This window comes from Diabrotica undecimpunctata, chromosome 2 (assembly GCF_040954645.1).
Source record: "Diabrotica undecimpunctata isolate CICGRU chromosome 2, icDiaUnde3, whole genome shotgun sequence".
In the NCBI taxonomy this organism is placed as follows: Eukaryota; Metazoa; Arthropoda; class Insecta; order Coleoptera; family Chrysomelidae; genus Diabrotica; species Diabrotica undecimpunctata.
The window spans coordinates 86,201,762-86,229,603 of record NC_092804.1 but is presented as its reverse complement, the minus strand read 5'-3'; the positions used below and the strand labels follow the sequence as shown (position 1 = coordinate 86,229,603).

The window sequence follows — 27,842 nt, the reverse complement described above, 5'->3', positions numbered from 1 at the left end:
GGAAAGTTCTAAAGGAGTGTATCAAATACATTGCTCAGACTTTGATATTATATAGGAGAAACTTCTCGTAGGTACATTTCACAGCAGAATCATTTCTCACAAAAGTGATGTAAAAACAAACAAATCACAAGCTTGTGCATTAGCCGACCACTCCATCAATCTAAATCACACATTTAATTTTTCACAAGGCTCTAGATTTTTTAAATCTAGAGAGGCAGAAAAATGAACAGAAGCGGTTATTTTTAGAAATGACACATATACAGAAAATTAAAAAATGTATAAATAGAAAATCAGAAATTGATAAATTAAGTAGCATTTATTGTTACATATTAACATATCAACAAACAATTGGCACAACATCATAATCTCATTTTCTATCGACATCCCAACATTAAAAAAATTCATATATGCTTAAGCTAAACTTACTGGACTAATCGAAAACCAAATTAATAATAATAAAAAATATTTCACTGGCTTTGCTTTCCACATAAAATAACTGTATATTCATTCATATATGTATGTTAATCAAGCCAAAATAACAATGACAAATATAACGACAATATAATTTTTGGAAATTGTAGTATATGTGTAATTTTGTGTTTTGTAAAGTACAACTTATCTGTAATCTCACGACTAGTAAGTAAGAAAATTAATAATTATAACTACATAATTTTTTATATTTATTTGTTATCAACAGTTGGCTTGAAAAAGAATTGAAAATAAATTCGAAAGCTTGTCAGTAAGTCAAAGCGTTTTCTTTGTCTTATGGGCCAAATAGACTGCATCCTCAAGAATCACCACTTGATTTCATTGATCTTCTGAAAAACATTTCTAGTTCACCCTCAGATATACTAGTTAGTTTTGACATTGTATCTTTATTCACCAACATTCCCATCGAAGACATCATTAAATCTGTTCAACATTAAATCTCCCAAGACACATTATTTCATAAAACACTGCATGTCTAATACATATTTTTCATTCCAAAATCATTTCTATCGTCAAATAAAAGGTGCCCCAATGGGTTCTGCCCTCTCTCTTGTAATAGCTGATATCTACATGGATCATTTCAAAAGAGCAGCCCTCTCTTCATCAAATCTCAAACTCACTTGCTGGTTACGGTACGTTGATCACACCTTTGTCATTTGGCCCCATGGTAAAGACAGATTAGATCTCTTTCTCTCTCACCTTAATAGAATACATCCCAGTATTAAATTCACGATGGAAGTTGAGTCCAAAGCGTCTTTGCCATTCCTTGATGTTCTTATTCAGAAAAATCCACCTCAGTTTTTCCTATTCCGTGTATCGGAAACCCACTCATACAAACCCTTATCTCAATGCCCAGTCACATCATCACCCCGCTTAACTCAATTCAGTTATCAACACTCTTATTTCCCGTTCCATAAGACAACAACCACAGGTCATCCGAAATCAATTCAATAAGGCAAACACTCTTACAAAACGGCTACCATATAGCCCACATAAATAGGAGCATTCAAAAACATCTAAACCCCATTCCATTTAAAAAAGAAACCTTGCAGCCGGATCAACCCAAAATTTTTCTACCTTTTATTAAAGGTGTCACCGACAAGACCACTAGAACATTTATCTCTCTAAACATCAAAACCATCTTCACTACTATAAATATATATATATATATATATATATATATATATATATATATATATATATATATATATATATATGTATATATATATATATATATATATATATAATAATAATAATAGTCTCCCGTTTTATACCGCTGTCGCGGCTTTGGGAGTATAGCAGGGTAGTCTGCTATATCTAGGGCCTACGGTATACAAGGAAGGTAACATGGCCAGTGCTACGCTTCAACCGTCTATTATTACCCCTGGTTTTACCCAAGGTACTCATTTTTATTCAGGCTGAGTCGACCTGGGGCCTATAGACATTTTTAAAATGTCTAGATGTTCTTGCCGGCGGTAGGATTCGAACTCCGGACCACCGGCTTGCGAGGCTAGCATCCTACCGCTTGCGCTACGCAGACCCATATATATATATATATTGAAAGGAGTGCCACCATCTAAATTTAAATACACAATGTGAGTGAGATTAAAATCTCACGGAAATGAGGATATCGGTCAAGGAGAAATAAAAAATGAAAAAACTATTTCAATCTTTTAATAGAAAACGTTTCGTGCAGTATTTCTCCACTTCTTCAGTTCTAATAATTGCAAAGTCATATATAGATGTCAAACAATGTCAAATGCATATGTTGAGGTGTTACAAAATTAATTTAATAAAAACAATATAAGTTACAGTTAAAAAAACACATTTAGAGTTTTTTAAAATTTATACAAACGTTAAAAAAGTCACAAAAATGTCACAATGTGTTAACAAGAACAGTATAATATAATACAATAATTCTATTCTGTCGTTGATGTAAAATTATCGAAACATGAAGCCAGGAGAAAAAGTAACTTGTTTTAATTGAGCTTTTGAACTTGTTTTAATTGAGACTCAATTTTTTTTTCAATTTGCATTATTTACGTTCCCCTCAATAAAGAACCCGATTCAAAAGAAATTTCAAACCTATTAAATCAACTACCTGCTTCACGGATAATAATTGGAGATTTCAATGCACACAATCCGTTATGGGGTTCAGCAAAACTAACATCTTTAAGTCGAAAAATGGAAAAAATAATAGAAGAAGTCAACTTAAATATCCTTAACGACGGACAACATACGCGCTTTGACATAAGAACAGGTGAAGGCTCTAGTATAGATCTATGTATTTGCGAACCATCAATTACACATACTCTTACGTGGAATGTGTTACCAGATCTATATGATAGTGATCACTACCCTATTATAATAAGCAATGAACTACAATCAACTACCTCGCAATAACTAAAATGGAACTAAAAAGGCGCCAATTGGACAGAATTTCAAAATTACGTCGAAAACAATCTGCAAAACCTAAATGACAATGTAGATATAGACAAAACAATATACTCTCTGACAAACGTAATTACAGAATCAGCAAATAAGTACGTTGGAATAATTAAGTACGATCACAAACATCAGTCGGTATCTTCGTGGAATCATAACTGCAAAGAAGTATTAAAACAATAGAAACATGTTTTTAATAAATTCAAACGACATAATACTCAAGAAAATTCTATAGAATTTAAAAAATTAAGAGCAGTCGCTAGGTATACCATTAAAAAAGCCAAACGTGACTCATGAAGAGAAAATGTCACCACAATACATAGTTCAACTCCTATAACAAATATATGGAAAAAAGTCAAAAAATGTCTAGATCCAAACCCCATAAATCAATCAACTTCTAACTCAAAAAAACACTATTTATAAAAGCCCTGAAGAAATATCCAATATACTAGCATCTACTTATGAATATAACTCAAGTAACTTAAATTTCCAATTTCTTAGATATCAAAATAAAAGAAGAAAAAATCTTATAGAATATTACGATCAAAACAATAATGATCTAAATATACCAATAACAGAGGAAGAATTAGAAAATGTATTTCAGAATTGTATAAACACTTGTCCTGGACCTGACAATATACCGTTTATATTTCTTAAAAATTTAAGCCCTGAATCTAAAGAACATCTACTCAAAATCTACAATACCTATAATCCTATCCAAAAGCGTGTTTCCTAAATTATGGAAAAATTCAATCATAATACCTATTCCAAAAACAACTAAACCACTAAATCAGATCCACAAACATATCGACCGATATCACTAACGTGTAGCAGAGGTAAAATATTAGAAAAAATAATAAACAATAGGCTTATGTGGTATTTAGAATCGAACAAATTAATTATTCCGGAACAATGTGGTTTCCGAAAACATCGCTCAACTTTAGACAACCTTGTTGAATCAGAATCAGAAATACACGAATCATTCGCAATAAAACAGCACTGTGCTGGAATATTTTTTGATATAAGCAAAGCATATGATACAGTTTGGAAATATTCAATCATTAAAACACTTAGCAACTGGTTAATAAGGCGTAACATATTAAAATACATTTCAAATTTTCTTGAAAACAGACAATTTCAAGTCGGAGTTGAGGGAACGTATTCTCAAACAAAAATTCAGCAAAATGGTATACTACAAGGATCAAACTTAAGCACAACTTTATTCTTAGTAGCAATAAATTCGATATTAACGCAAATTGAAAACCTCGTCAAAATTAGATTATACGCTGACGACCTAGTTATTTTCTGTAGAGGAAAAAACATAGCAACGATTCACAATCACATTTAAAAAGCATTAACACACATTGAGAAATAGTCAGCTACAAGTGGACTTTAGTTTAACACTTCAAAAACGAAAGCAATATGTTTCTCAAAGAGAAACCAAATCCATACAAAAGTCCATTCTTGATGATGCAAGTTTAATACTTATTTGCAAATCCATAATTCGATCAAAACTTGACTATGGAGCCATCGTCTATAACTCCTCAAAAAAAAACACATTTAAAGTCACTGGATATTAACCAAAATAGGTGTCTACGTATTTCATTAGGTGCTCACTACACAAGCCCCATTCACATGCAGCAGCAGTGTCATCAAACCGAAATAATCCAGTACTGCATAACGTTTTTGCTGATCGATTTACAAATAAATTTCAACAAACACATCAAATTGATCATCCTTTTTACTTTCGTATACAATTATACATATCCAAATTAAATTTTCAATTTCCAAAAACCTATGATGCCTCTTCAATCCACAACCCTGCACCATAGACAATATCTATTCCGGCTATCGACATTAGTCTAACAAACCTACGAAAATCAGAGATATCATCAACCGGCATTAAACAAAAGTTTCATACACTATTAAACAGACATGGCAATACCTACAACGTATACACCGATCAAAAAATGAAGACAGAGTTGGAGCAGCAATTTATTCGGAAAAATGCTCAGTTAGTTTCAAATTGTCGTCAATTACAACCATGTTTTCGGCTAAATTATTGCAATTCTAAAAGCACTATCTTTAATACAAATCAAAAACAAAGAAAGATGCATAATAACCACAGATTTTCTAAGTTTATTATCCTCACTGACTCAATTGTACTGTGACAACCCCCTTCCACTTCTTATTAAAAACGAACTTAAAAACATTTCAAATAAGAACATCTAAGTTCACTTTTTATGGGTGCCTTTCATGTCGGAATTGAAAGTAAAGAAGTTATAGATAAACTAGCTAAAAACGCACCAAATAACCCGATGTCCAAAGAAAGTAACATATTGGTACAAAACGATTTAAAACCATACTTAAAACAAAAAATAATTCAAAAATGGCAACAAACTTTGAACAACACTCCATCAAGGCTATACGAAGTCAACAATCATCCACATCTTTGGAAACTAAAAATAAAAGACAGAAGAGAGAAAGTGATACTTAACCTCTCCGTATCGGCTATAAAACAAGTGATGTTTTTATCTAAGGGGATGTCATACCGTTATTGGAAAAATGTCCTTTAATTTCATATCTCGTAAGTGGCATTTAGATTGACAAATACCACCCTTGATATCCGACATCTTTCGTATCCGTTGTTGCTTTTTGCAACAACGGGTACGTTATTACGTACGTTATTAAGTATTACAAATAAAAATAAATAAACAAGAAGAATATAAGTGAACTATATTTAAACCAAGTGACAGAAAAAAGAATATTATATATACATTTACTTCTAAATTAAAAAATAAATTTTGATATGCCTGACAAGGAAATACGAGTATACAAAAACATAATTATTTAAAGTTAAAAATAATGATAGCTTGTACAAGCGACAAAGTATTTAAAACAATAAGACCGAGCATATTATATGTAATTGTAATAGATATATTAGCGGGAATCAAGTTACCATCAGGCACCGAAATATTTCTTCTTTTAGTATCTGTCATAAGTGTAACCATGTGTTTATGTGTATTTAAAATATACTAGGATATTAAATTCCCTACATTTAAAAATCGAAATATTGGAATTAGACAGTAAAAAATTATAATTTTAAAATTGATTTATAAATTATTATAATTTAAATTATACTACTTTATGAAATAAATATTATATGTCATAAACTGTAGCAATCGAAACATCGGAACGTACACTTTTCTATTCAAATAATAAATAACTACATAAACGTATAATTTTTTATTTATAATTATAAAATTTGTAATATTGTTCCCAAAGTTAAAAATACGTATAGAAGAATAAAAAAATAATAAAAAACTGTTTACATTAGAATGAATAACTGAAACTAATTTGCGGCACCTAGTTTTTCGTAAAACAGTTTTTGAAAAATTTTGAGGAAAATGGTTAACTACCGGTTTTTTAATAGGTAGATACTTATCTTATTAACCCTTTGGGACCCAGTGGGACTTATAGATTCCAGCGACAGTTTCAATTTGCTTGATGTTCCAAATAAGTCCCGTTTTACATTATATTCTTCGATATTGGAGTTTGTCGACTACACTGCACATGGTTCTTACTTTTTGACGTTTTTACAGTTAAAACAACTTGTTTTCGACACACTCGTAAGGTAAGTTTGTTGTTTAGTGTATGTAATTAATCTACACGTTAATCTGAGATTCGTTTACTTTTGTAAATTGGCAAACTTACATCAGAAATCACATGGGATTTATGTGTCCTACTGGGTTTGTTGGACGGACCTTTTATATCCCATTGGTTTTTTTAGCATGTCAAGAAAAAGAAAGCTTACTTAAAAGGAATTGGAAGAACTGGCTGATAATATAAGCGACATATCTTCATGCGATGACATAGATGCAGAATCTAATATATCTTCAGAAGACGACGAGGAAGACCCATTCCACGACAGTGATCATTCTTCTGATGAATCGTATATGGCATCAGATTATTGTCCTGACAATGAAGAAGAACACACTCGCTCATCAGATGGATCAAATACGTCTTCATTTGATTCTCCCGAAAATGAAGAAGACGAGAATACTTGCTTGCCAGATGGGGAAGATTTAATTGAAGGTAAGATGTATAAAAATAAAACTGTATAATCGCAAGGAAGGAAAGTCTGAACCGCTTACTGATGCTGGTGAAGTAATGTTACTATTGGTTGTACTCTAATAATGTGCTACAACAGAGTGCCTAAACTGAGACATTATTGGTCTTCGCATCCATCTGTCGGAAATAAAACGATAAGTACTGCAATATCAAAAAACAGATACTTATTCATTCTCTCCAAACTTTACTTCAATGGCCCAAAGAAACCCGAAGATTGCAGTAAGATATATTATGTAGAAGAACTGCTCTTCTGTTTCAAGTTCACATTTCAGAAGTATCGAATCGACAGTACTAGACAATAAATCGACGAGAGTATGGTTAAGTTCAAAGGTCGGTCGTCCCTAAAACAATACGTACCTCTAAAACCAGTAAAAAGGGGTATAAAACTATGGTGCAGGTGTGATTTTAAGACAGGATACACTTATGATTTTAACGTTTACTCTGGAAAGGAAGTTGAACAAGCTGATGGAACTCTAGGTGAAAGAATAGTAAAAACGCTATGTGAATCGATATCGATAATGTTGTTGTGGCTTTTGTCAGGTTTTTTAAGTCTGTACGTGTCGCCGGGCGCTCTCATTCAGTAGCCAATCAGCGCACCGGACACTATTCCAATTTCCTATTGGTTCGATGTTTGGAAAATCCATCTTACTACGTCATAATCCGAAAAGACAAAAGATTTTTCTGTATAAAAGAAGGTGAATTTTCTATCATCGGCCAGTTCGAGCTTGCCCTCGTATTTGAAGACTCTAGGTACGGTGTTTTTAAACCGCTACTTTGTAACCGCAATCTTTCCTTCAATCTCCGTTACAGAATGGTTAAGTGCTATGTATGGTCCATATTGTTATACGGCATGGAGACATGGACGTTGAAAATATCTTCCATTAACAAGTTGGAAGCCTTCGAAATGTGGACCTTGCGAAGAATGTTCCGCATACCATGGACAGATAGGGTGAGAAACGAGGAAGTCCTAAGAAGAGCAAATACTGAGAGAGAATTGCTCAGCTTGATCAAGGCACGAAAGATTGGATACCTGGGCCACATCCTGAGAGGGGAAAAATACGCAATCCCTCAACTAATTATCCAAGGAAAGATTGAGGGCAAGAGAGGAGTAGGTCGCAAACAAATGTCGTGGCTGCGAAATATAAAGAACTGGACAGGCGTAACTAACACTGGCGAACTTTTGCATGCTGCAAAAGACAGACGTCTGACCTTAAGATAATTCGCCAACGCACTATAGGTGCACTGCACCATAAGAAGAAGAGGTACGGTGTTAATCACCCACCTAGAATCTGCATTTTATTTCTTACCTTATTTTGCTATATATCTTGTTCTGATATTTGTGTGCATTTTTATATTGATTTTATTGTTGATTTATCTATATTTTTGGTACGATTTTCTTACGGAAACCTCTACGAGGCTTAGCGTCTGAAAACGTACGCATTAATATTTGCCATTTTATTGTCCTATTTTCTGTTTGAAAATACGGTCTCACGTTACCATACGTCTGCCCTATTTTCATATATATTTGTTTGTGTATTGTACGGTATTTCTTACGGAAGCCTCTACGAGGACTTAGCATCTGAAGGCGTACCTGTTGCTTAAGTCTCACGTGATCATACGTCTGACTTATTCTCATTTACTTGTTATTTTTGTGCTATTTTATTATTGCTTACTTTTATAACTTGTACCTCTCTTGTGTTCTCTTCCGTAAGTCAAGGAACACAAGATATATATATATATATATATATATATATATATATATATATATATATATATATATATATATATATATATATATATATATATTCCGGTGTATTTCCTTCCGTAAGTTAAGGAAACACCAAATACATGCCGTTTTATTGTCGCATATATTCCACATATATACACATATTTATTGATTGATGCACACAATCTTTTTGCCGATATTTTTGGACTCTAACAAGTCATATTTTGTTTCTACGACTCTAGTAAGTCGCATTTCATTATTTGTTGATATCTATTTGTTATCGAACTCATTGACTTGTGATATTTCTCTAAAGAGATCATACACTTGTCCTTTGAAACCGCATATCTCTTGTCTTTGCACTCATATCGCAAGAAGAAGAAGGTAGAACCATGGTAGACACCCGTACTACCTCCAGGTCTAATTCACAGGACCGTAAGAAGTCCGCTGAGCCAGATACGGGCCATTCTAGCCCGATCGACGCCTCTCGGCAACATGGCGCCCAACAAACTAAAACCGAACCCACGACCCAGACAGGAAGGCCATCTACAAGCCAGGAATAACAACAACCAGCTCCAGAGGCATGGATGAGCGCACTCCTGTCAGCCCTGACGACACTATCCGTCTCACGACCCACAACTGGACCTAGCCCGCCAAAGATTTGGACATCCAAACCCCCCGAATTCGAGGGACGTGAAACAGAAATACCAAGACAGTTTCTAGCCAGAGCAGAAGAATTCCTCACCAAATAAATTTAAAGTCAAAGAAGATGACTGGGTGGACTACCTAACGGCCAATTCATTCCAAGGGGAAGCACGGACATGGGCGGAGAGTCACAATACAGCCGGGATAGGCTATATGACGTTTAAGACTCGTTTTTTGGAAAAATTCGACGATCCAAACCTACTATCAGCCCTAACCGTAAAACTCTATGGACAACAACAGAAAAACGAACCTGCAGAAGAGTTTGTCACGAGGAAAGCAGCCCTGTTCAACAGATTATTACCAGATATACCAGAAGAACAACGCTGTAGAGTAATAGCCAACCAACTGCTACCTCAAATCCGAATCTGCCTAAGACTAGCAATGCCAAAGACAGAAAACGAACTCAGAACCATAGCCAGAGAGATGGAAGGTGACGCACAACACATACACGGCGGAAGACCACCTCCAAGACACGACAACCATCCACCTCGACGATCCGAAACTATAAACGAATGACGAAGCAGAAATCCACCCAGGAACCAACAAAACAACCACCAGAACCGACCTCAACAAAATCAGCAACCGGAAAACTCCAACAGGGGCACCAACTAAGCCCTGTTGATGAAATGGTGCCCCAGCTGAATCCTATCCACCCACGATCGAAGACTGCAGGACTACCCACTCTTGATGCAAGGATCAAACAACACCGAGTGAAGATATTGGTCGACACCGGAGCCTCCGGAAATTTTGTACACTAGAGGCTGATCCAAAGAAGGGACCTGCAATCTCGACCAGGAATGATACAGCTGGCATGCACAGACAGCACGTCCCACAGCATAGGGACTGCCAATGTCGAAATACTTATGGACAACTTCTCTACCACCGTCAACTGCACAGTAATGGAGAATCTAAATCATGACGTTGTACTTGGGATGCCCTGGTCAATACAAGAGGAAGCCAACGTAGATGTACCCCGGAAATGTTTACACGTAGGCACCGCCAGCAGAACCACACTCTACTGGAAGAACCAAAACAAACCACATCCCACAACTCAAACACTAAAAACACATCAGGCTCCACCCTTCGCCTTCGAGACGATCAAAAACCTGATACAAGAGTACAACGACGTATTCGACGACCGTCTACGCCAGCCGACCACAAAAGCAACAGAAATGGAAATTTAAGTTATGGACAGCCGACCGATCAATGTCAAACCCTATAAGTACTCCACGGAAAAGAAAAAGACGATGTTCCGAGAGGTAGGAGAGATGTTAGCCGCCGGGGTCATCCGACCCAGCAAATCTCCATACAATAGCCCGGTGGTTATTGTAACCAAGAAGGATGGTACCCCTCGTTTTTGCGTGGACTACAGAAAACTAAACGACATCACGATCAATGAAGCTTCCAGCATGCCTCCTATACACGACAGTATAAGGGAAATTGGTACAGCACAAATTTTCACCACGTTGGACTTAAAGAGCGGATTTTGGCAAGTCCCACTCCACAAAGACCCCAGCCCGAAAACTGCATTTAGCCTACCGGACGGATCAGCCTACGAGTTTGTAGTGATGCCTTTTGGATTGAAAAATGCACCAGCCGTATTTCAAAAGCTTGTAACAACTGTTTTCGCTGGTTACATCGATGAATTCATAAAGGTATATATGGATGACATCATCATTTACTCGGAGGACTGGAACCAACATCAAAAACACCTCCACCCATGAAACAGCTACGAAGTTTTATTGGAACAGCCAATTGGTTGAGGGACTTCATACCTCGATTCGCAGAGATCGTCACACCACTCACGGACCTCACGGCAGGAAACAAACGAAGGATGAAATGGTCACAAGCAGCAGAAAATTCTTTCAATCACATCAAAACAGCGATCGAAGGACAACTACACCCGCACAGACCGGATGCCTCCAAACCATTCAGTCTTCAAACAGACGCCTCCGACCTCGGCATGGGAGCAGTACTTTTCCAAGAGACACCTGAGAACAAACAAGTCATCGCATACGCCTCCACAAAACTAAAAGCAGCAGAGAAACGGTACCACATCAATGAAAAGGAATGCCTCGCACTGGTGTGGGTCCTCAAAAAATTTAAGCATTTTCTACAAGACCAACACTTCACATTATATACAGACAGCCAAGCATTCCTATGGCTCAACCGTTTTAAAGAGGACAAAGCGAAACTATCACGATGGGTACTCCTCCTTCAGGAATTTAACTTTACCATTCATCACATCCCAGGTAAAGAGCACGAACTTCCTGATCACCTATCAAGGAACCCATCTGACGAAGAAGAAGAAAACGAACGAGACGAAACAGACGAGGAAGTAAACCGCCTTAGCTGGCCAACACACAAGGCAAACGCGACTGAAGACTCCTTCCCCTTGCTATGTATGCTGGAAGACGTGGAAGAAGGCGAAAACAACCCAATCCTGGACGACCTCACAGATTTGCCATTACAAGACAAAATACGAAGAAGCCATACCTACAACCAGGCAATGATACGCTTCCGACGACGCTGGCAGAGGATCACAGAGAGGGGACCAAGGAACGAAGTCGAAACAACTTCCTCCGAGAATTCACAATAATAGACGATGCCGCCTACTACGTAGGGAACCCAAACCACAGAGCACTGGTAGTGCTACCATCATACCGAAAAGAAGTGATGAAAACATACCATGGCTCAGAAGAAGCGAATCACCCAGGACAGGACGAAACCATCCGGACCATAAAACGCCTATACTACTGGCCAACGCTGTCCAAAGAAGTCCGGAACCACGTCAGATCCTGCATCACCTGCGCTACAACAAAAGCAGCAGCCAAACAACCCGCAGCACCAAATATTCCTCCGAGAGAACCAAACAATCCATGGGAAAGAGTCTCTTTCGACGTACTAGGACCATACCCAGCAGCCAGAGGAACACACAACAGATTCATTCTCCTAGCAACAGACTGCCTAAGCAACTGGGTAGAGTTCCGATGCGTCCAGACCGCCAAATCCAGGGAAGTCATCGCGTTCCTCCAGGAAGAAATGTGCAGCCGTTGGGGCAAACCTACAACCATAATCACAGATAATGGATCCCAATTCCGCACCGACGCCTGGGAGAGGTTCCTGAGGAGAAACAATATCCAAGCGGAATTCAGTCCCATCTATCACCAAAGGGCCAACCCAGTGGAAAGACGGGCACAGGAACTCAAAAAGAGACTCCGAGCTAGGTGCAAATCATATTCAGCCTGCGAACCCGGAGGAACGAGGCGTCACAAGACACACCAGCAGAACTCCTATTAGGCTACCTTCCCAGACGATCGGGAGAGAATCAACAGGAACGAAGAAACAAGAAAGAGTCAACAAAGCCATCCAGAAAGCCACTGTATACGCCACAAGGAGAACAGGTCCTAGTCAGAAACCACACCCGAGGCAACTTTGGACCCACATGGACTGGTCCTCACACAATACTGAGAGTCCTGGGAGACCACACATACGAGGTACACCGAGACCAGGACATCAATAGGACCATCCATGTGGACGACATCAGACCTGCTTCTCCAACCAGGGACGAACCACCTGCGGAAAACGACGAAACAGAATAGAATTGTAAAACTTATGATATACTTGTAAAACTTATATGATTATAAATAAAACTAATACCACCTAGAGTCTTCCAAAGGGGGGGGATGTCGCCGGGCGCTCTCATTCAGTAGCCAATCAGCGCACCGGACACATCTCCACACACAGGAAAAATTGTCCATTGGTTGGAAATAATGTATTTCCAATCTTTCGACAATTTAAATTTCCTATTGGTTCGATGTTTGGAAAATTTATCTTACTACGGACACTTGTTAGTAAGTTTCGATGTTGTTTCACTTTTCACCAACGTTCCCATCAATGAATCCTTGGAAATTATAAGCAGAAAATACCCAGTACCGCAAGATACCCTAAATTTGACGAGGCACTGCTTAAACAACACATATTCTATATATGGTGATCAACGGTACAAACAAGTTGAAGGGGGCACCGATGGGTTCACCGCTATCTCCCGTGATAGCAAATCTTTTTATGCAAGACATAGAGGAACGGGCAATAAGAACAGCAGAATATAAACCCAAACTATGGCTTAGATATGTGGACGACACTTTCATCATATGGACACATGGAGTAGACAAACTTACTGCATTTCTAGAATACATTAACAGTATCCATCCCAAGATCAAGTTTACGATGGAATTAGAAAGTAATCAACAGCTACCTTTCCTAGATGTCTTAATAATAAAGAAAGAAAACGGCAACATTGGATATACAGTGTATCGAAAACCAACTCACACTGACAGATACCTACATGCAGATTCACACCACCATCCTGCACAATTGAATTCAGTCATAAAAACTCTGACTATAAGATCTGAACGACTAACAGACGAAGAACACAAGAAAGAAGAAATGCAGAAAGTTACAAAAGCGTTAAAAAACAACGGCTTTTCCACACATAGAATCGAAAAGGCACGAAGACCACAAAAAACAACAAAAGAAATAAAAGAAGATGAAAAACCGATTGCCAAAACCACTCTACCGTATATTAAAGGCACAATAGAGAAGATAAGCAGGGTCCTGAGAAAACACAAAATAGAGACTGTCTTCAACACCGACAGAAAAATCGCAAACATATTACCATCTGCCAAGACAAAGATTCCCCTAGAAAACCAAGGAGTATACAAAATTCCCTGTGGAGAATGCGATAGAGCCTATATTGGACATACAAATAGAAGGATCCAAGTAAGACAAGAAGAATATCGCAATGCCATCGAACGAAAAGAAACGACGTCATCCCTAGCCCAGCATTCTTTAGCTACAGGACACAAAATTGACCTCAAACATACGGTAATGTTAGCGAATGTCGAAAACAAGAGAAAACGAATTATCAGAGAAGCCATAGAAATAGAAAAACAAGAAAATAATTTAAATTCTCGAGACGATGCCCAAAGATTGCCAAAAACATGGAAACCAATTATCCCGAAGAATAACGCAAGAACGGAGTCGACCAAGACCCCAGCCACTGACCTGCGCACTGGACCAATTACAAGAGCGCGCGCAACGAGCAGTAACTACAAAAGCCAGCTGCCTAACACCCGTAGCGTCACTTCCACTCGAACATCGACAAGAAGCAGACCATCCAGAGAGACTTGAAAATGGCAAGTGAGATCCTGCCGAAACGTCGTCAAAATGGTTTTTATCAAAACCAACAACACTTAACGCGGAGTCAAACCCGGAATACAATTGATATAACATACAGCTTCAGCGTACATATATATATATATATATATATATATATATATATAAATATATATATATATATATATATATATATATATATATATATATTCCGGTGTATTTCCTTCCGTAAGTTAAGGAAACACCAAATACATGCCGTTTTATTGTCGCATATATTCCACATATATATATATATATATATATATATATATATATATATATATATATATATATATATATATATATATATATGTATATATATATATATATGTATATATATATATATATGTATATATATATATATATGTATATATATATATATATATGTATATATATATATATATATATATATATATGTATATATATATATATATGTATATATATATATATATATATATATATATATATATATATATATATATATGTATATATATATATATATATATATATATATATATATATATATATATATATATACATATTTATTGATTGATTGATGCACACAATCTTTTTGCCGATATTTTTGGACTCTAACAAGTCATATTTTGTTTCTACGACTCTAGAGAGTCGTATTTCATTATTTGTTGCTATCTATTTGTTATCGAACTCATTGACTTGTGATATTTCTCTAAAGAGATCATACACTTGTCCTTTGAAACCGCATATCTCTTGTCTTTGCACTCATATCGCAAGAAGAAGAAGGTAGAACCATGGTAGACACCCGTACTACATCCAGGTCCAATTCACAGGACCGTAAGAAGTCCGCTGAGCCAGATACGGGCCATTCTAGCCCGATCGACGCCTCTCGGCAACATACGTCTAGTGGACACTATTAAATTCGCTGTAGTTGGTACAGCCATTACAAATAGACGGAACATGCCTAAGGAGTTTTCTATAAAAAGCAAAATGAACAAGGGAGACTCTGTATTTCTAACAAATGAGTTTCAAACCCTAGCCACAAAATGGCAAGATACCAACCAAGTATCCTTGTTGAGTACCTGTCATAAGAGTAGTTGTACAACTATTCAAAGGAAAAATAAAAGTGGGACCAAAGTGGACGTTCCTTGTCCTACTGCTGTTGCTTTATACAACGAAATTATGGGTGGTGTGGACCTGGCTGACCAAATGAGCGGAGTGTATGAAATGGATAGACGATCCTGTAAATGGTGTAAAACACGCGAGAAAACACCCCTTTTAGAAACTTTGTTTGAGCTATCAGAAGATCTCATTTCTAAAGGTAAAACCACTACACAAGTAAAACTTAGAAAAAGAAGTGTAGGTAGACTTTCAAAGAGATCACGAAATAAAAATGTAGGAGACCACATGACACAACTGCTAAGAGACGGCGTTGTGTTGGTTGCTCAAGAATGGGTAAAGAAAGAAGAACAACAACCATCTGCACAATGTGCGATGTAGGTTTGAGTAAACATTGTTTCACATTATATCACACATATTAAGTTACATGGAAGTATTTTTTATGCATATTTTTGTAAATCTTTCTGAAATAAAGTGTTTATTTATTTGTGGCCGTAATCTCCCAATATACCCTACGGGATATAATAATCCCAACCAACATTCCCATTGCGACATATATATCCCACTATTTTTTTGTTTTTTTATGTGAAAATTTGATTTGGTACACTTTAAAAACCTTTTATGGTTACCAGTACAAAGAAATAATTAAAGTCGAGATCGTAACAACACAAAAAAAATTGGGTCCCAAAGGGTTAATCGCAAAGGGACATCTTCTTTGATATCTACTGTTATATAGGAAATGTGCATTCAAAAGATGAGCTGAAAAATATGCACTTTGAACTTTTTGTACCACCTTAGACTTTTATGTTCGCATAAATAATAGCTCAGAATTTGTTTAGTTAAGTCTATACCACATTTTTTATATTAATTATATTGAGCAATTAACTTAGGTTTCTCAGATATCAATCCTCATCTTGATCTAGTTCTAGTCATCTGATAACTAAATTCTGAATATAGCATGTATATGTCTCGTTTATCTCTGCATTTGGTCATACATATTCTTTCAGGACTGTAAATACTGACCACTTCACGTTTTTTAGTTTCTTTGACAAGTAGTGGGAATTGTCTATTCGGTTATTTCTTAATATGGGCTATGACCAATTGGCTAGTCAAGTCAACACTATTATGGAAGTTATCCGTACTTTTCCAGTAGTCTTTCAGACGGTTTATCTTAATTGTCCCTATATGGAATATAAGGCCGGGAAAAGTCTTAAATTCTGTTTGTGTTGTCTCTTTCCAAAACTCCATCCTCCATTCTTCTGAACAACTTTGTGCTAGTATTTCGTCAGAGTCAATCAGAGTCACTTTCACCATTTATTTTAATCTACATCGTCCTCGTCCGTTGTTTTTCACCAAGTTATAATCGAGAATAGCTTGTGCTTTTAGCACTTGTGTATAATTTTTCTTTTTACCTGATTAAACCAAGATACAACTATTATGTTTAAATGTAAGGATTAAAACTGGGCTTTTGTCGACCCATGTTATCACTTGCGAAATCAATACTGCGGTGAAGTTTCATTATAAGTAACCGGTTGCCACTTTTTTAATCGAGATTTTGGTTTCAATTCATGATTTCAATGAACCATGATTTCAATTCATCGACCAATATTCTAAAAAAAATGTGTTTTTACTTCGTCCGGAATATTATAAACTGGTTCTCTTTCACAAAGCATTGAAAATCATTGGTTTACATTCTATATTTAGAAAAATCTTTTACTGCAACTCTTGTTCGACATAAACTAAATTAATACACAAAACAAATAATCTATTTTTTTCTATAGATATGCAGATTCCTGTCGGATTTTTATTAGTGCGGCATGAGTCACTGGTGTCTCGTATATCTGGATCTCTTATCGCATTACAAACATAATTTTCTCACTTAGCAGTGCGATATAAGATATATTTAGGTCGTATAATTTTAAAGCCATAATAAGACCATAACACCGTTTGTTATAAATAAATATATCCCATATCCCTACAAGAATTATTTTGAAACATGAGAAAAATACAATAAAAAGGTTCAATATGAAGTGTTATTTGAAAAATGGCAAGTCATTCACGGGCGTACAGTTAAAAACAAAAGTTTTAAGTGTTCCATTGCTTGATTATTATTATCTGGTTGGTATTCTTTAAAAATACTAGTCAAGTATTCTGCAAATGTTGACATTTTTTCCTGGTCTGATCTTTCTCAAGTAACGTCATCTTTCTTAATTGGTGGGTTGTGTTCTTCAGGTCTCTTTAAGTGTTTTTGTTGCTATCCTATGATCTCTTCTTTAGACAATGTACTTATGTGGTGTTCAAATGTGGCATTGCGTGCATCATATAGCGCTGATCTTAATTGTCTGATTAGTCGATTATGTTTGTGTTATTATTAAGATTTCGGCTTCTTTGCCATCTACCTCTTGCTTTTCATTTTTCGAATATTAGTTTTATAATATAATTCGGAGTGTTATTTGTGTTTTCTTGATTTGGAATTGTTGATCGTGTAACTCCATATGATATGAAATAGTAGAAGGTGAAAACGGCAGCATATTCATCCATAAAAAAAGGAAACGCGATAAAGCTATCTGAAACATCTGTTTTATGTTATAAGAGATGAAAAAAGCCGGAAATTACCAAAGGTGAACAGGGCACCATAAAGAGGAAGTAGAATTAGCGATGAAACAGCTTGAATGGGGAAAAGAAGTAAACTTAGATCAAATACCAGCAGGAATTATTAAACTAATTGAGGAAAAAATTAGATGGATAATAATATTCACTTCATTTACAGAAAAGGCGGCGACCCGCAAAAATTTTAAGAACGTCTTTAATAGCCTCCAGTCAACAATTTCCTCATCATATTTAAAAAACATACCAAACGCACTGTATATACTATCCCAAGTCGTCAACATACTTGCTGTTGCAGTTATGTATTACGATCAACTCAAAGGTTATGCACGACTCCCTTTGTAATGGTACACAGGCGTGCACCCGTACGGGGAAAAAAATATTTGTCATACCGTTACATTATATCACATTTTAACGTTGAATATTTTATTGTCCCCTTTGGGTTATAAAACGAATGGTCGACTTTTTCCCGCATAGATGCAAGCCTATGTACCTTTACAAAGGGAGTCGTTTGCTGGGTATTAAAGAACCGTCTATGGCCATTATATACTTTTATGCAAATATTTAACGTTCTACGACGCATTTCACGTTTGAAACACTGTCTTGTTTAGTTTTCTGTCATTTTATTTGTTAAATCCTATCCCATTTACGTCACAGCGTCAAGAAGCAGTAAATATGTGCAGTGAACGGGAGGCATATGTCTAACAGTGAACGTTGGAACTGTCCATGTCGTACAGTAGTGAACTAAAAGTTGACGTATGCATAGAGATGTATAACGTCATCGTATGGTATTCGTTAAATCCTGTCACGTAATATGCCATACACCTCTGTGCGTTAATACGTTTTATTGCTGCCAGTTTACGGTGTTATTACATGCTGTCATGTTTAATTTGTCTCCACCATTTTATCATCTCCGTTAAATCCTATTATTTTAGGCTCCATATGTCATGATTAGACATATAGGACCGGAGATACGTAACTAAGGCTCTTTTGACATGTCAGATATAGAAGCAAAGATATATACCTAAGGTCCTTTTTACGTGTTGCTGTATTTGATTTCTACGTCATAGGATTAGACTAATAGGACCGAAGATACATAACTAAGGCCCTTTTGCCACGCTACTTTATTTGATTTTTATTTTTCATTGTATTCTATTAGTTAAATTCTATCATTTGAGGTACTAAACGTCACGATTGGACTAATAGGACCGCAGATACATAACTAAGGCTCTTTTGACAGGCTGCTGTATTTTATTTTTCTGTCTCATTGTATTCGATTGGTTAAATCCTATCATTTGTGGTACTGTACGTAGAAGATACGTAACTAAGCCCTTTTGACATTCTGCTGTACTTGATTTTTCTATCTTATTGTATTCTATTTGATAAATTCTATCTTTAGAGGTACTATACGTCACGATTGGACTAATAGGACCGAAGATACGTGACTACGGTCCTTTTGACATATTGCTGTATTTGATTTTTCTATTTCATTGTTTTGATTGGTTAAATCCTATCATTTGAGATACTGTACGTTACGATTGGACTTACAGAAATGAAGATATATACCTAAGGCCTTTTTGACATGCTGCTGTATTTGATTTTTCTGTCTTATTGTATTTTATTGGTTAAATCCTATCATTTGAGGTGCTGTACGTCACGACTGGACTAATTGAAGCTAAGATACACTAGGAAGGTGCAATATACCATAACCCGTTACTTTTAACCAAACATGACACCAGAATGATTTATGGATGAAAAAAATATATATTCTTAAATTAATTGACTATTTTGTTGTGAGTAATATTATATTCAACAGCGATGCCAAATTTCTGATGCTAAAATGATTCATAATGAAAGTGGGATATAAATTTCCATGTACATAATGGCAACGAGTAAACGGTAAAACCCTGAACGATATATATATATATATATATATATATATATATATATATATATATATATATATATATATATATATATATACATCCTGCTATAATTTTGACATCGATACAATATGCTTTTACCATGAATTAATCATCCTCTTGCAAAGTAGCATCTGTATATCGACGCTACTTTACAAGACCTTAATAAATTTTTTCCTCTATTTGTTACAAGAATTTTAACCAATTTAATGATTCGAGATTTGATGTCTTGTTGGTATTTTAAAATATCCGCTTTCTTTTTTTATCACTTACTGAGTTATATAAGTTTATTCCAGAAAATGTTTGAATATTATATATATATATATATATATATATATATATATATATATATATATATATATATATATATATATATATATATATATATATATATATATATATATATATATATATATATATATATATATATATATATGCCGAAATGGAGTTAAGATCACGCGCTTGTTGTCAGGTTTTCATAGCATCTGGTGGAAAAGAATCGTACATCCATCATTATTAGCTGACTAGATACGGCGTTTAGAAACAACCGCAACTCCATTAGTCAGTTGAGGTAAATAATAGTAGTATATCCATAGATACGTGCGTACACGATAGTATGCTTTGGAATGCGGTAGTGGTAAACAACCGTAGCTCCAGTTCTACATTAACCCAGATACTCCTACTGTCCGTTAAAACATACGCTTTACAAATTCCTGTATTATTCGACTTTTACTATTATTCACAAGATGTCACAACGTTGCCTGCTTTTTAAATATGCATCAGTAGTGGTTTGCATTTATCTGCAGTCGACGTTTAGCTAAGTAGGGTGTCGAAAATTTGCAATAAATATTAGCGCACGTGGTATATACAAAATGGATAAAAGGAATTAAGTATTTTGAGGATACTATGGCATTATTTTTTCAGAAAGATTTAACATTTACTTTCGTTTTGGATTATATTTTACTATAGTTATTACTGTTATCAATATTTATTCTTTTTTCTGGGAAAAATAATGCTCAAAAACGACTGTATCTTATAACATACGGTAGGATAACATGCTACTCAGTCATAACATTTTGTAACTTTTCAGTTATTGGACGAAACCATTGACTCTCAATGAGTTATTAGATGAGATTGAATACCTAGATGATCCATCTTCATTACCTGATGGTATTATTGTCTTCCCTTCATCCGAAAAATATGATACCGACGAAGATTCCGGGGATGAAAACCACATTGACATAAATTACCTTCCAGGTAGTCAATTAGAAGTACAAGCTGAAGTTGGTTTTGATAGTGCACCGTTGGAGGATGAAGGGCAGAATGAAATTATTATTTCGGGTCCAGAAGATACTACAATTAAAGATTCTGATAGTGAAGATAACCTTCCGTTGTCTGTGTGTGTGTGTGTGTGTGTGTGTGTGTGTGTGTGTGTGTGTGTGTGTGTGTGTGTGTGTGTGTGTGTGTGTGTGTGTGTGTGTGTGTGTGTGTGTGTGTGTGTGTGTCTCGCTTTGGTGTAAGTGCTCCACAACCTAAACCGAAGAAAAACAGAGAGTATTCCTGGAAAAAACCAAACAAGCCAGTAAGTGCACCCTTAAATATTCTCACGCCTTTACAGTTATTTTCCCTTTTCATCGATGATGAAGTTCTGGACCTAATTACACATTTTAGTAATCTATATGCATCTCAACACAATCGCTCTGGAGATATCAATTAAAATGAAATTAGGTGTTTTTTTGGGATATTACTTCTAAGTGGATATTTCTCATTTTCTCGAAGGTCTATGTACTGGGAAAACAACGATGACGCAGGGTGTAAGTTGGTGTATTCGGCTATATCGCGAGATAGATTAAATATTATTATGCAAAATATACATGTTTCTGATAATATCGAATTACAAAAATGCGATAAATTTGCTAAAATGCGTCCGCTATTTGACATAATCAATAAAAATTTTCATATGTTTTGTCCATTTGAAGAAGATCACGGTGTTGATAAAGCGATGGTCCTTTACTATGGGCAGCATGGATCAAAACAGTTTATCTGAGGAAAACCCATTAGATGGGGCTATAAGCTATGGGTCGGAACCACAAAACAGAGATATGTCTAGTGGTTTGATCCTTATCAAGGTGCCACAACTCCACTTTCTGATACATACAAGGAATTAGGATTAGAAGCCAGTGTCGTATTGTCATTTGCCGATAAATTGCAATCTGATAATCCAGGTGCGCCGTTTCACTTTTGATAATTTTTTTACCTCACTTTCACCTCTACTACTTTTTACCTCAAAAAGTCAACTTACACATTTTGAGTCAAGGTACGATAGATTAGACCATATCGTCATTTATCAAGAAAAACAAACAAGGTGTGGTGTATGTTATAAGCAGGCAGCGTTCAGATGTAACAAGTGCGATGTTGCACTTCACCCTAAATCATGTTTTTTTAGTTACCATAATTAAGAATAACTTTAATTTTTATACTTATATACTTATAGTTTCATTTATTGTATAATGAAATCATTGATCCTTAAGTAGCTTGAATTCCTACTGTTGGTTATAACATACACCTGATAACTCAAAAACGGCCAACCTAAATGAAAAATTTTATTTGTAAAACTTGTATATAATTGAAGTAGAAAGCAATTCATAGCAGAATTTAATAAAAATTTTGAGATAAAAAGTTTTAGGAGTATCTGGGTTAAATGATATTTAGTTGAGGGTATTACCATGTGTTACTGTTGTTATTATTTTACTTTATTGCTTCTACCAACGTTAGAATTAACATGACTTCTAATGAAAACAAACATTTACGTCAATTAATTAGTGCAAGAGTGTCTAAAATTATGAACCTCATAGAAACGCGAGATAATTTATTGCAAGGTAAGAAAAAGTAAGGCTATGTACCTACATTTAGTATTTAGCTGTTCACTCTTTGTTAAACTTGTTTTCACTGATAATGCAATGCTAGTTTTGTATGCTATTACTATTTTTTAATTAATGTGAGTCAATTTTAACCTATATTTATGAAGTACTAAGTCCTTCTAGTGGAGATATGACTTTTTACCTGTAATAAAATGTTGCCTATTGTTTCAGGTAAAAATGATCAGAGCTTGTCTTCCGATGACCTATACAGTATTGATTGTAAATCAACTGCTCAAGTTGATGCTGGCAATGGTCAGCCGACAACTATTGGAGATAGTAGTAAAGATATGCTAGCAGGGGAGACCAGTGCACCTGCATTACTGATATCTGCATCTCATCTGCTAATTGCTAACAGCAGTTGTCAGAGTAAAATTGTTGGAGACTATTCAGACGGTGACAGCGTTGATGATCCCGATTATACGCCAAGTAGTTCTAATGGTGACGACATCAATACGCATGGCATGGAAATTGCAGAAAGCATTGTGCAGAGAGGTGAAGCTGTATAGAAGGTAGATAATCACAAAACTGCTGGCCCGAGTTCTAAATCATCACCACTTCAACTTTTGTCAGAGACTCCAAAAACAAAAAAACGTATCAAACAAATAAAAACCTGGAAAGTAACTCAACGAGATGCAGCAACTCAATTAGGAGAAGAACATATTGCTAAGTCTGGTAAAAATATAAAAGCAAAATCAATGAAACCAGGTTATGCAACATGTAGAAAACATTGCGTGAACGAATTCACCGACGCAGTAGGAAGGCAGATTTTTGAAAATTATTGGACGAAACAGAAAAGTTGGGAATTAAAACTCCAATTTGTGGCATCACACATCACTTCCAAATCTACAGATCGTCATAGACCTAAAGACGGAAGCAGACATGATCAAAGAAAACAAACCATAAGTTACAAGTTTGATATAAAATCAGGTAATACAGTTGATGTTTGCAAAGTATTTTTTCTCAATACGCTAGGCATATCTGAAACTGTGGTTCGCAATGCCTTGAAAAAGTATAATACTGGGGGATTTGTATCGCTGGATATGCGAGGTAGACATGTTCCGCCTAACAAATTAAGCAATGCGACGCTCAACAGGGTGCGCTCACACATAGATTCATTTTCTTATTATGAAAGCCACTGCACACGAAACAAAACTAGCAAAATTATGTAGGACCTGAATTAAATAAGGATAAAATGTACATATTATATTTGGCAAAATGTAAAGATAATGGAGTTCCCAAAGCAGAAACTGCCAAGCTGTGGCTATAAAAAAAAATTTCTATTCTGAATTTAACCTGGGATTTAAAACTCCCTCAGTTGATACATGCGATGGATGCGATAAATTTAGTCAACAACTCAAAGGTGGTCAAGATGAGGCAACGGCTGCCGTTCGTCAGAAATATGAAGATTATTTTCACGACGCCGATATGAAGTATACTGAAAAGAAGAGCGACAAAATAACAAGTACATTATCAGTTGATAAAACCAAAGTGATTATGATCAAACTACAAAAAATGTCTTCCAACCCCTTAACCTGTTTGTTAAACCTAACAATTTATGATTCCAACATAAACAAGGCTTACTGCATGGTGTGGGACGAATCGAAAGCTGGAAGGGGTGGACATGAAATTGCTTCAGCATTATTGAAGTGGAGTGAAATTGTTCTTGCAAATTCTACGGTAGAAAATTTTTATTTGGTCGGAAAATTGTCCCAGTAAAAATCGTAATATAATGATGATGTTCAGTTACCTATGGCAACTAAACATATGTCCAAATTTAAAACAATAGACCACAAGCTTTTGTTGAGAGGCCATACCCACATGGAGGTAGACCATGTTCATGGTTTAATTGAAAGGACGTTGTTCAATCACAAATTAACCCCTTCATTTGTAATCTCACATTATTCTTAACTTCTTAATTTATTATAGTTTCACCGTGTATAAGTGACATTGTGAAAATGATATCGAGTAATATTTTAATAATTAAAGTCCATTCACCTGTTAATGAATTGTCGAATAATATATTTTTCTAATTGAACTTCCTAAGTATTGCAATGATGGCCTAGATTAAATTGTAATGTAAGGTAATGGTGCAAAAATGCTATGGTATGATAGGAAGCAATAAACTCTGTGCTTAGGTATGAAATATTTGTGAGATTATAAATTGGGGATTTAAGCTCATGTGAGCGCAGTCTACTACAGTCAATCATAAGTAGTTACCTAACGAACATCATATTGTGTAATTACCAGTAGCTGTCAATAAATCAACACTTCTACTCCACAACTTCAACCTTTTATTATACCTATCATCGTCGATCGACTAGAAGCGGACAAAGGGGCATTTATAAACCGATTCGATCCTCAAATCCAAGTTCGAAACTTTCCATTGGTCCTTCGACAAAACATCATCAAAAGGGCGTTAATTGGTTTGGAGCTTTGAGGGAGACGACCCTTAGCGACCTAAATAGCTGTTTCCCAGTTCCGTACAAGATCAAGGATTGAATTTGAAGTGTGGAGAAAAGAAAAAAGAAATTAAAAAGACCAGAAAAATCTAGTAGCATCCAGAGATCCAGCTCACCAGTTCCAGTTGCAGTTCTAAGAAGGAAGCAGGAACATACAACAGAACGTCGGGATAAAACTGTAAGTTTTTGAATATTTATTATCATTTAGAGCAGTGCATTTTATTATAAATTAAAAAGATTATTAAAGAAACTTAAGATTCAAATTTAATAATACTTAATTGAAATATTTTTATTCCGAATACCTTTTTACTTAAAAAAGTAATAGTTTGTCTACAGCTAATTCAAATCTAATAGCTTAATTATTTTAATTTTAATTATACTCGATAATTTTGATTTTTACAATTTAAAATTCTTAAAACATTTGATTTTCATAATATAGGGAAATATCGTGACAAATCGTTATTTTTATACACATTTAGAGTTCATTTATTCCAAATATGTAGTATTCTGTAGTATTTGCATTTTTTATATAAAGAATTTTTTCTCTCTGGTTACAAGTGATAATATTACATTCTTTAATTTGTATAATAAGCCGTGTCAGCAAGGTTAGACAAGTTCATTCGTTATTGTCTAAGGTAATCTTGCTGAGACTTTAAAAGTTTTGTTTAGGTCAAACTTATATACGTTTGAAATGGAGCGATTATATTTAGATCAAGAAAAGCTAGGTCAAGAAATTACAAAGTTTTGTAATAATTTACGAAAACTTCGGAAAGAAAAACGAACGAGAGAATACTTAAACATCAAAAGACAGACACTTGGTGAATTGTGGAACGATTTTGAAGATAAAACACAGAAATTGAAGAGAAGGGTTCGAGAGTTGATAAATATTTTACAACTTTTACGAACAAGTACAAAAAAGAAATGAAGAAACGAAAAAGACTTTAGAGGATTTTATTAAAAATTCGTACAAGTCTTCGACAAAAAGTAGAGAAGTAGAAATTAGGATGGGAAAACTTCATCATTTATTGGAAGACGACGAAACCGATGAAGATATACAAGAAGATTTAAAAGAAGAGGTACAAAAAATAGATGCTTTAATAATGGAAATAACTGTGGACAATGAACAGGATACACTAGAAGAAGGTGAAATAGAAAGATTTTATGCAATGAGAAGAAGGGTGCGGTCGATCATAAAAGAAAATAAGAGATTAGAGGCGAAAGGATGCAAGAAAGACAAAATAATATTACCCCAAGTGCAGTTACCCTGTTTTGAGGGAAGGTATGAATCCTGGGTAACATTCTATGATATTTTTAAACGTTTGATACATGAGAATAACCAACTATCAAATGTGGAAAAAATGCAGTATCTGAAGACAAGCCTCCGAGGAGAAGCAAGTAGAATAATACAACATTTAAACACAACAGAAGCAAACTACAGTGCTGCCTGGAAAATGTTGCAAGATCGGTACGATAATCCAAGGATGAATCTATTTATATTAATAGACAAGATCCTTCAGGCTGCGGAGCTAAAAGAAACGTCAGCAAAGGCGCTGAAAACATTACATGATACTCTCCACGAATGCTTAGAAGCCATTAGTGGACTAGGTATAATGACAGAGTCCTGGAGCCCTCTTAAAGCAAGGATAAGTATGTTCAAGTGGGACACAGAAACCAGGAGATTATATGAAACGTCAATTCAAGACAGTAGGGACATTCCGACATATAAGTCAACACAGGAATTCCTACAAAGAAGATTCCAGACATTGAAGATGTTGGAAACAGAAAGGAAAGGAACATATCATAGACAACAGGTAAAGAAGAAGATAACCTGTGTGGTGTGTCATGAAGAACATAAACTGTTGAAATGTATAACGTTTCTACGTCAACAAGTACGTGAAAGAAACAAAATCGTAAAGGAAAAGCAATGGTGCGGTAGATGCCTACTACACAAAAGGGAAGTACCATGTAATTCCTATCATAGATGTGCAGAATGTGGTGGACAGCACCATTCATTACTACACACGTCAGAATAAATAGAATAAATTTTAGTGGGTGCCAGTATGATAACAGAAAGAATTCTGAAAACATAAGGCCACAAAATAGACCAAATTCTAGTGGGTCAGGTCAG

The 27,842-nt window shown here is 35.4% G+C and overlaps 2 protein-coding genes across 2 annotated transcripts in view; one reads left to right on the top strand and one right to left on the bottom strand.

Annotated features, from left to right (window-relative positions):
- The window catches only part of DCX-EMAP (Doublecortin-domain-containing echinoderm-microtubule-associated protein), a 1,094,074-nt gene that overhangs the window by 14,751 nt on the left and 1,051,481 nt on the right, over window positions 1–27,842 (bottom strand). The window lies entirely within an intron of this gene.
- Window positions 26,719–27,747, top strand: LOC140433760 (uncharacterized). Its single transcript, XM_072521737.1, has one exon. It carries the CDS (start codon window positions 26,719–26,721, stop codon window positions 27,745–27,747), a length of 1,029 nt encoding a protein of 342 aa, XP_072377838.1.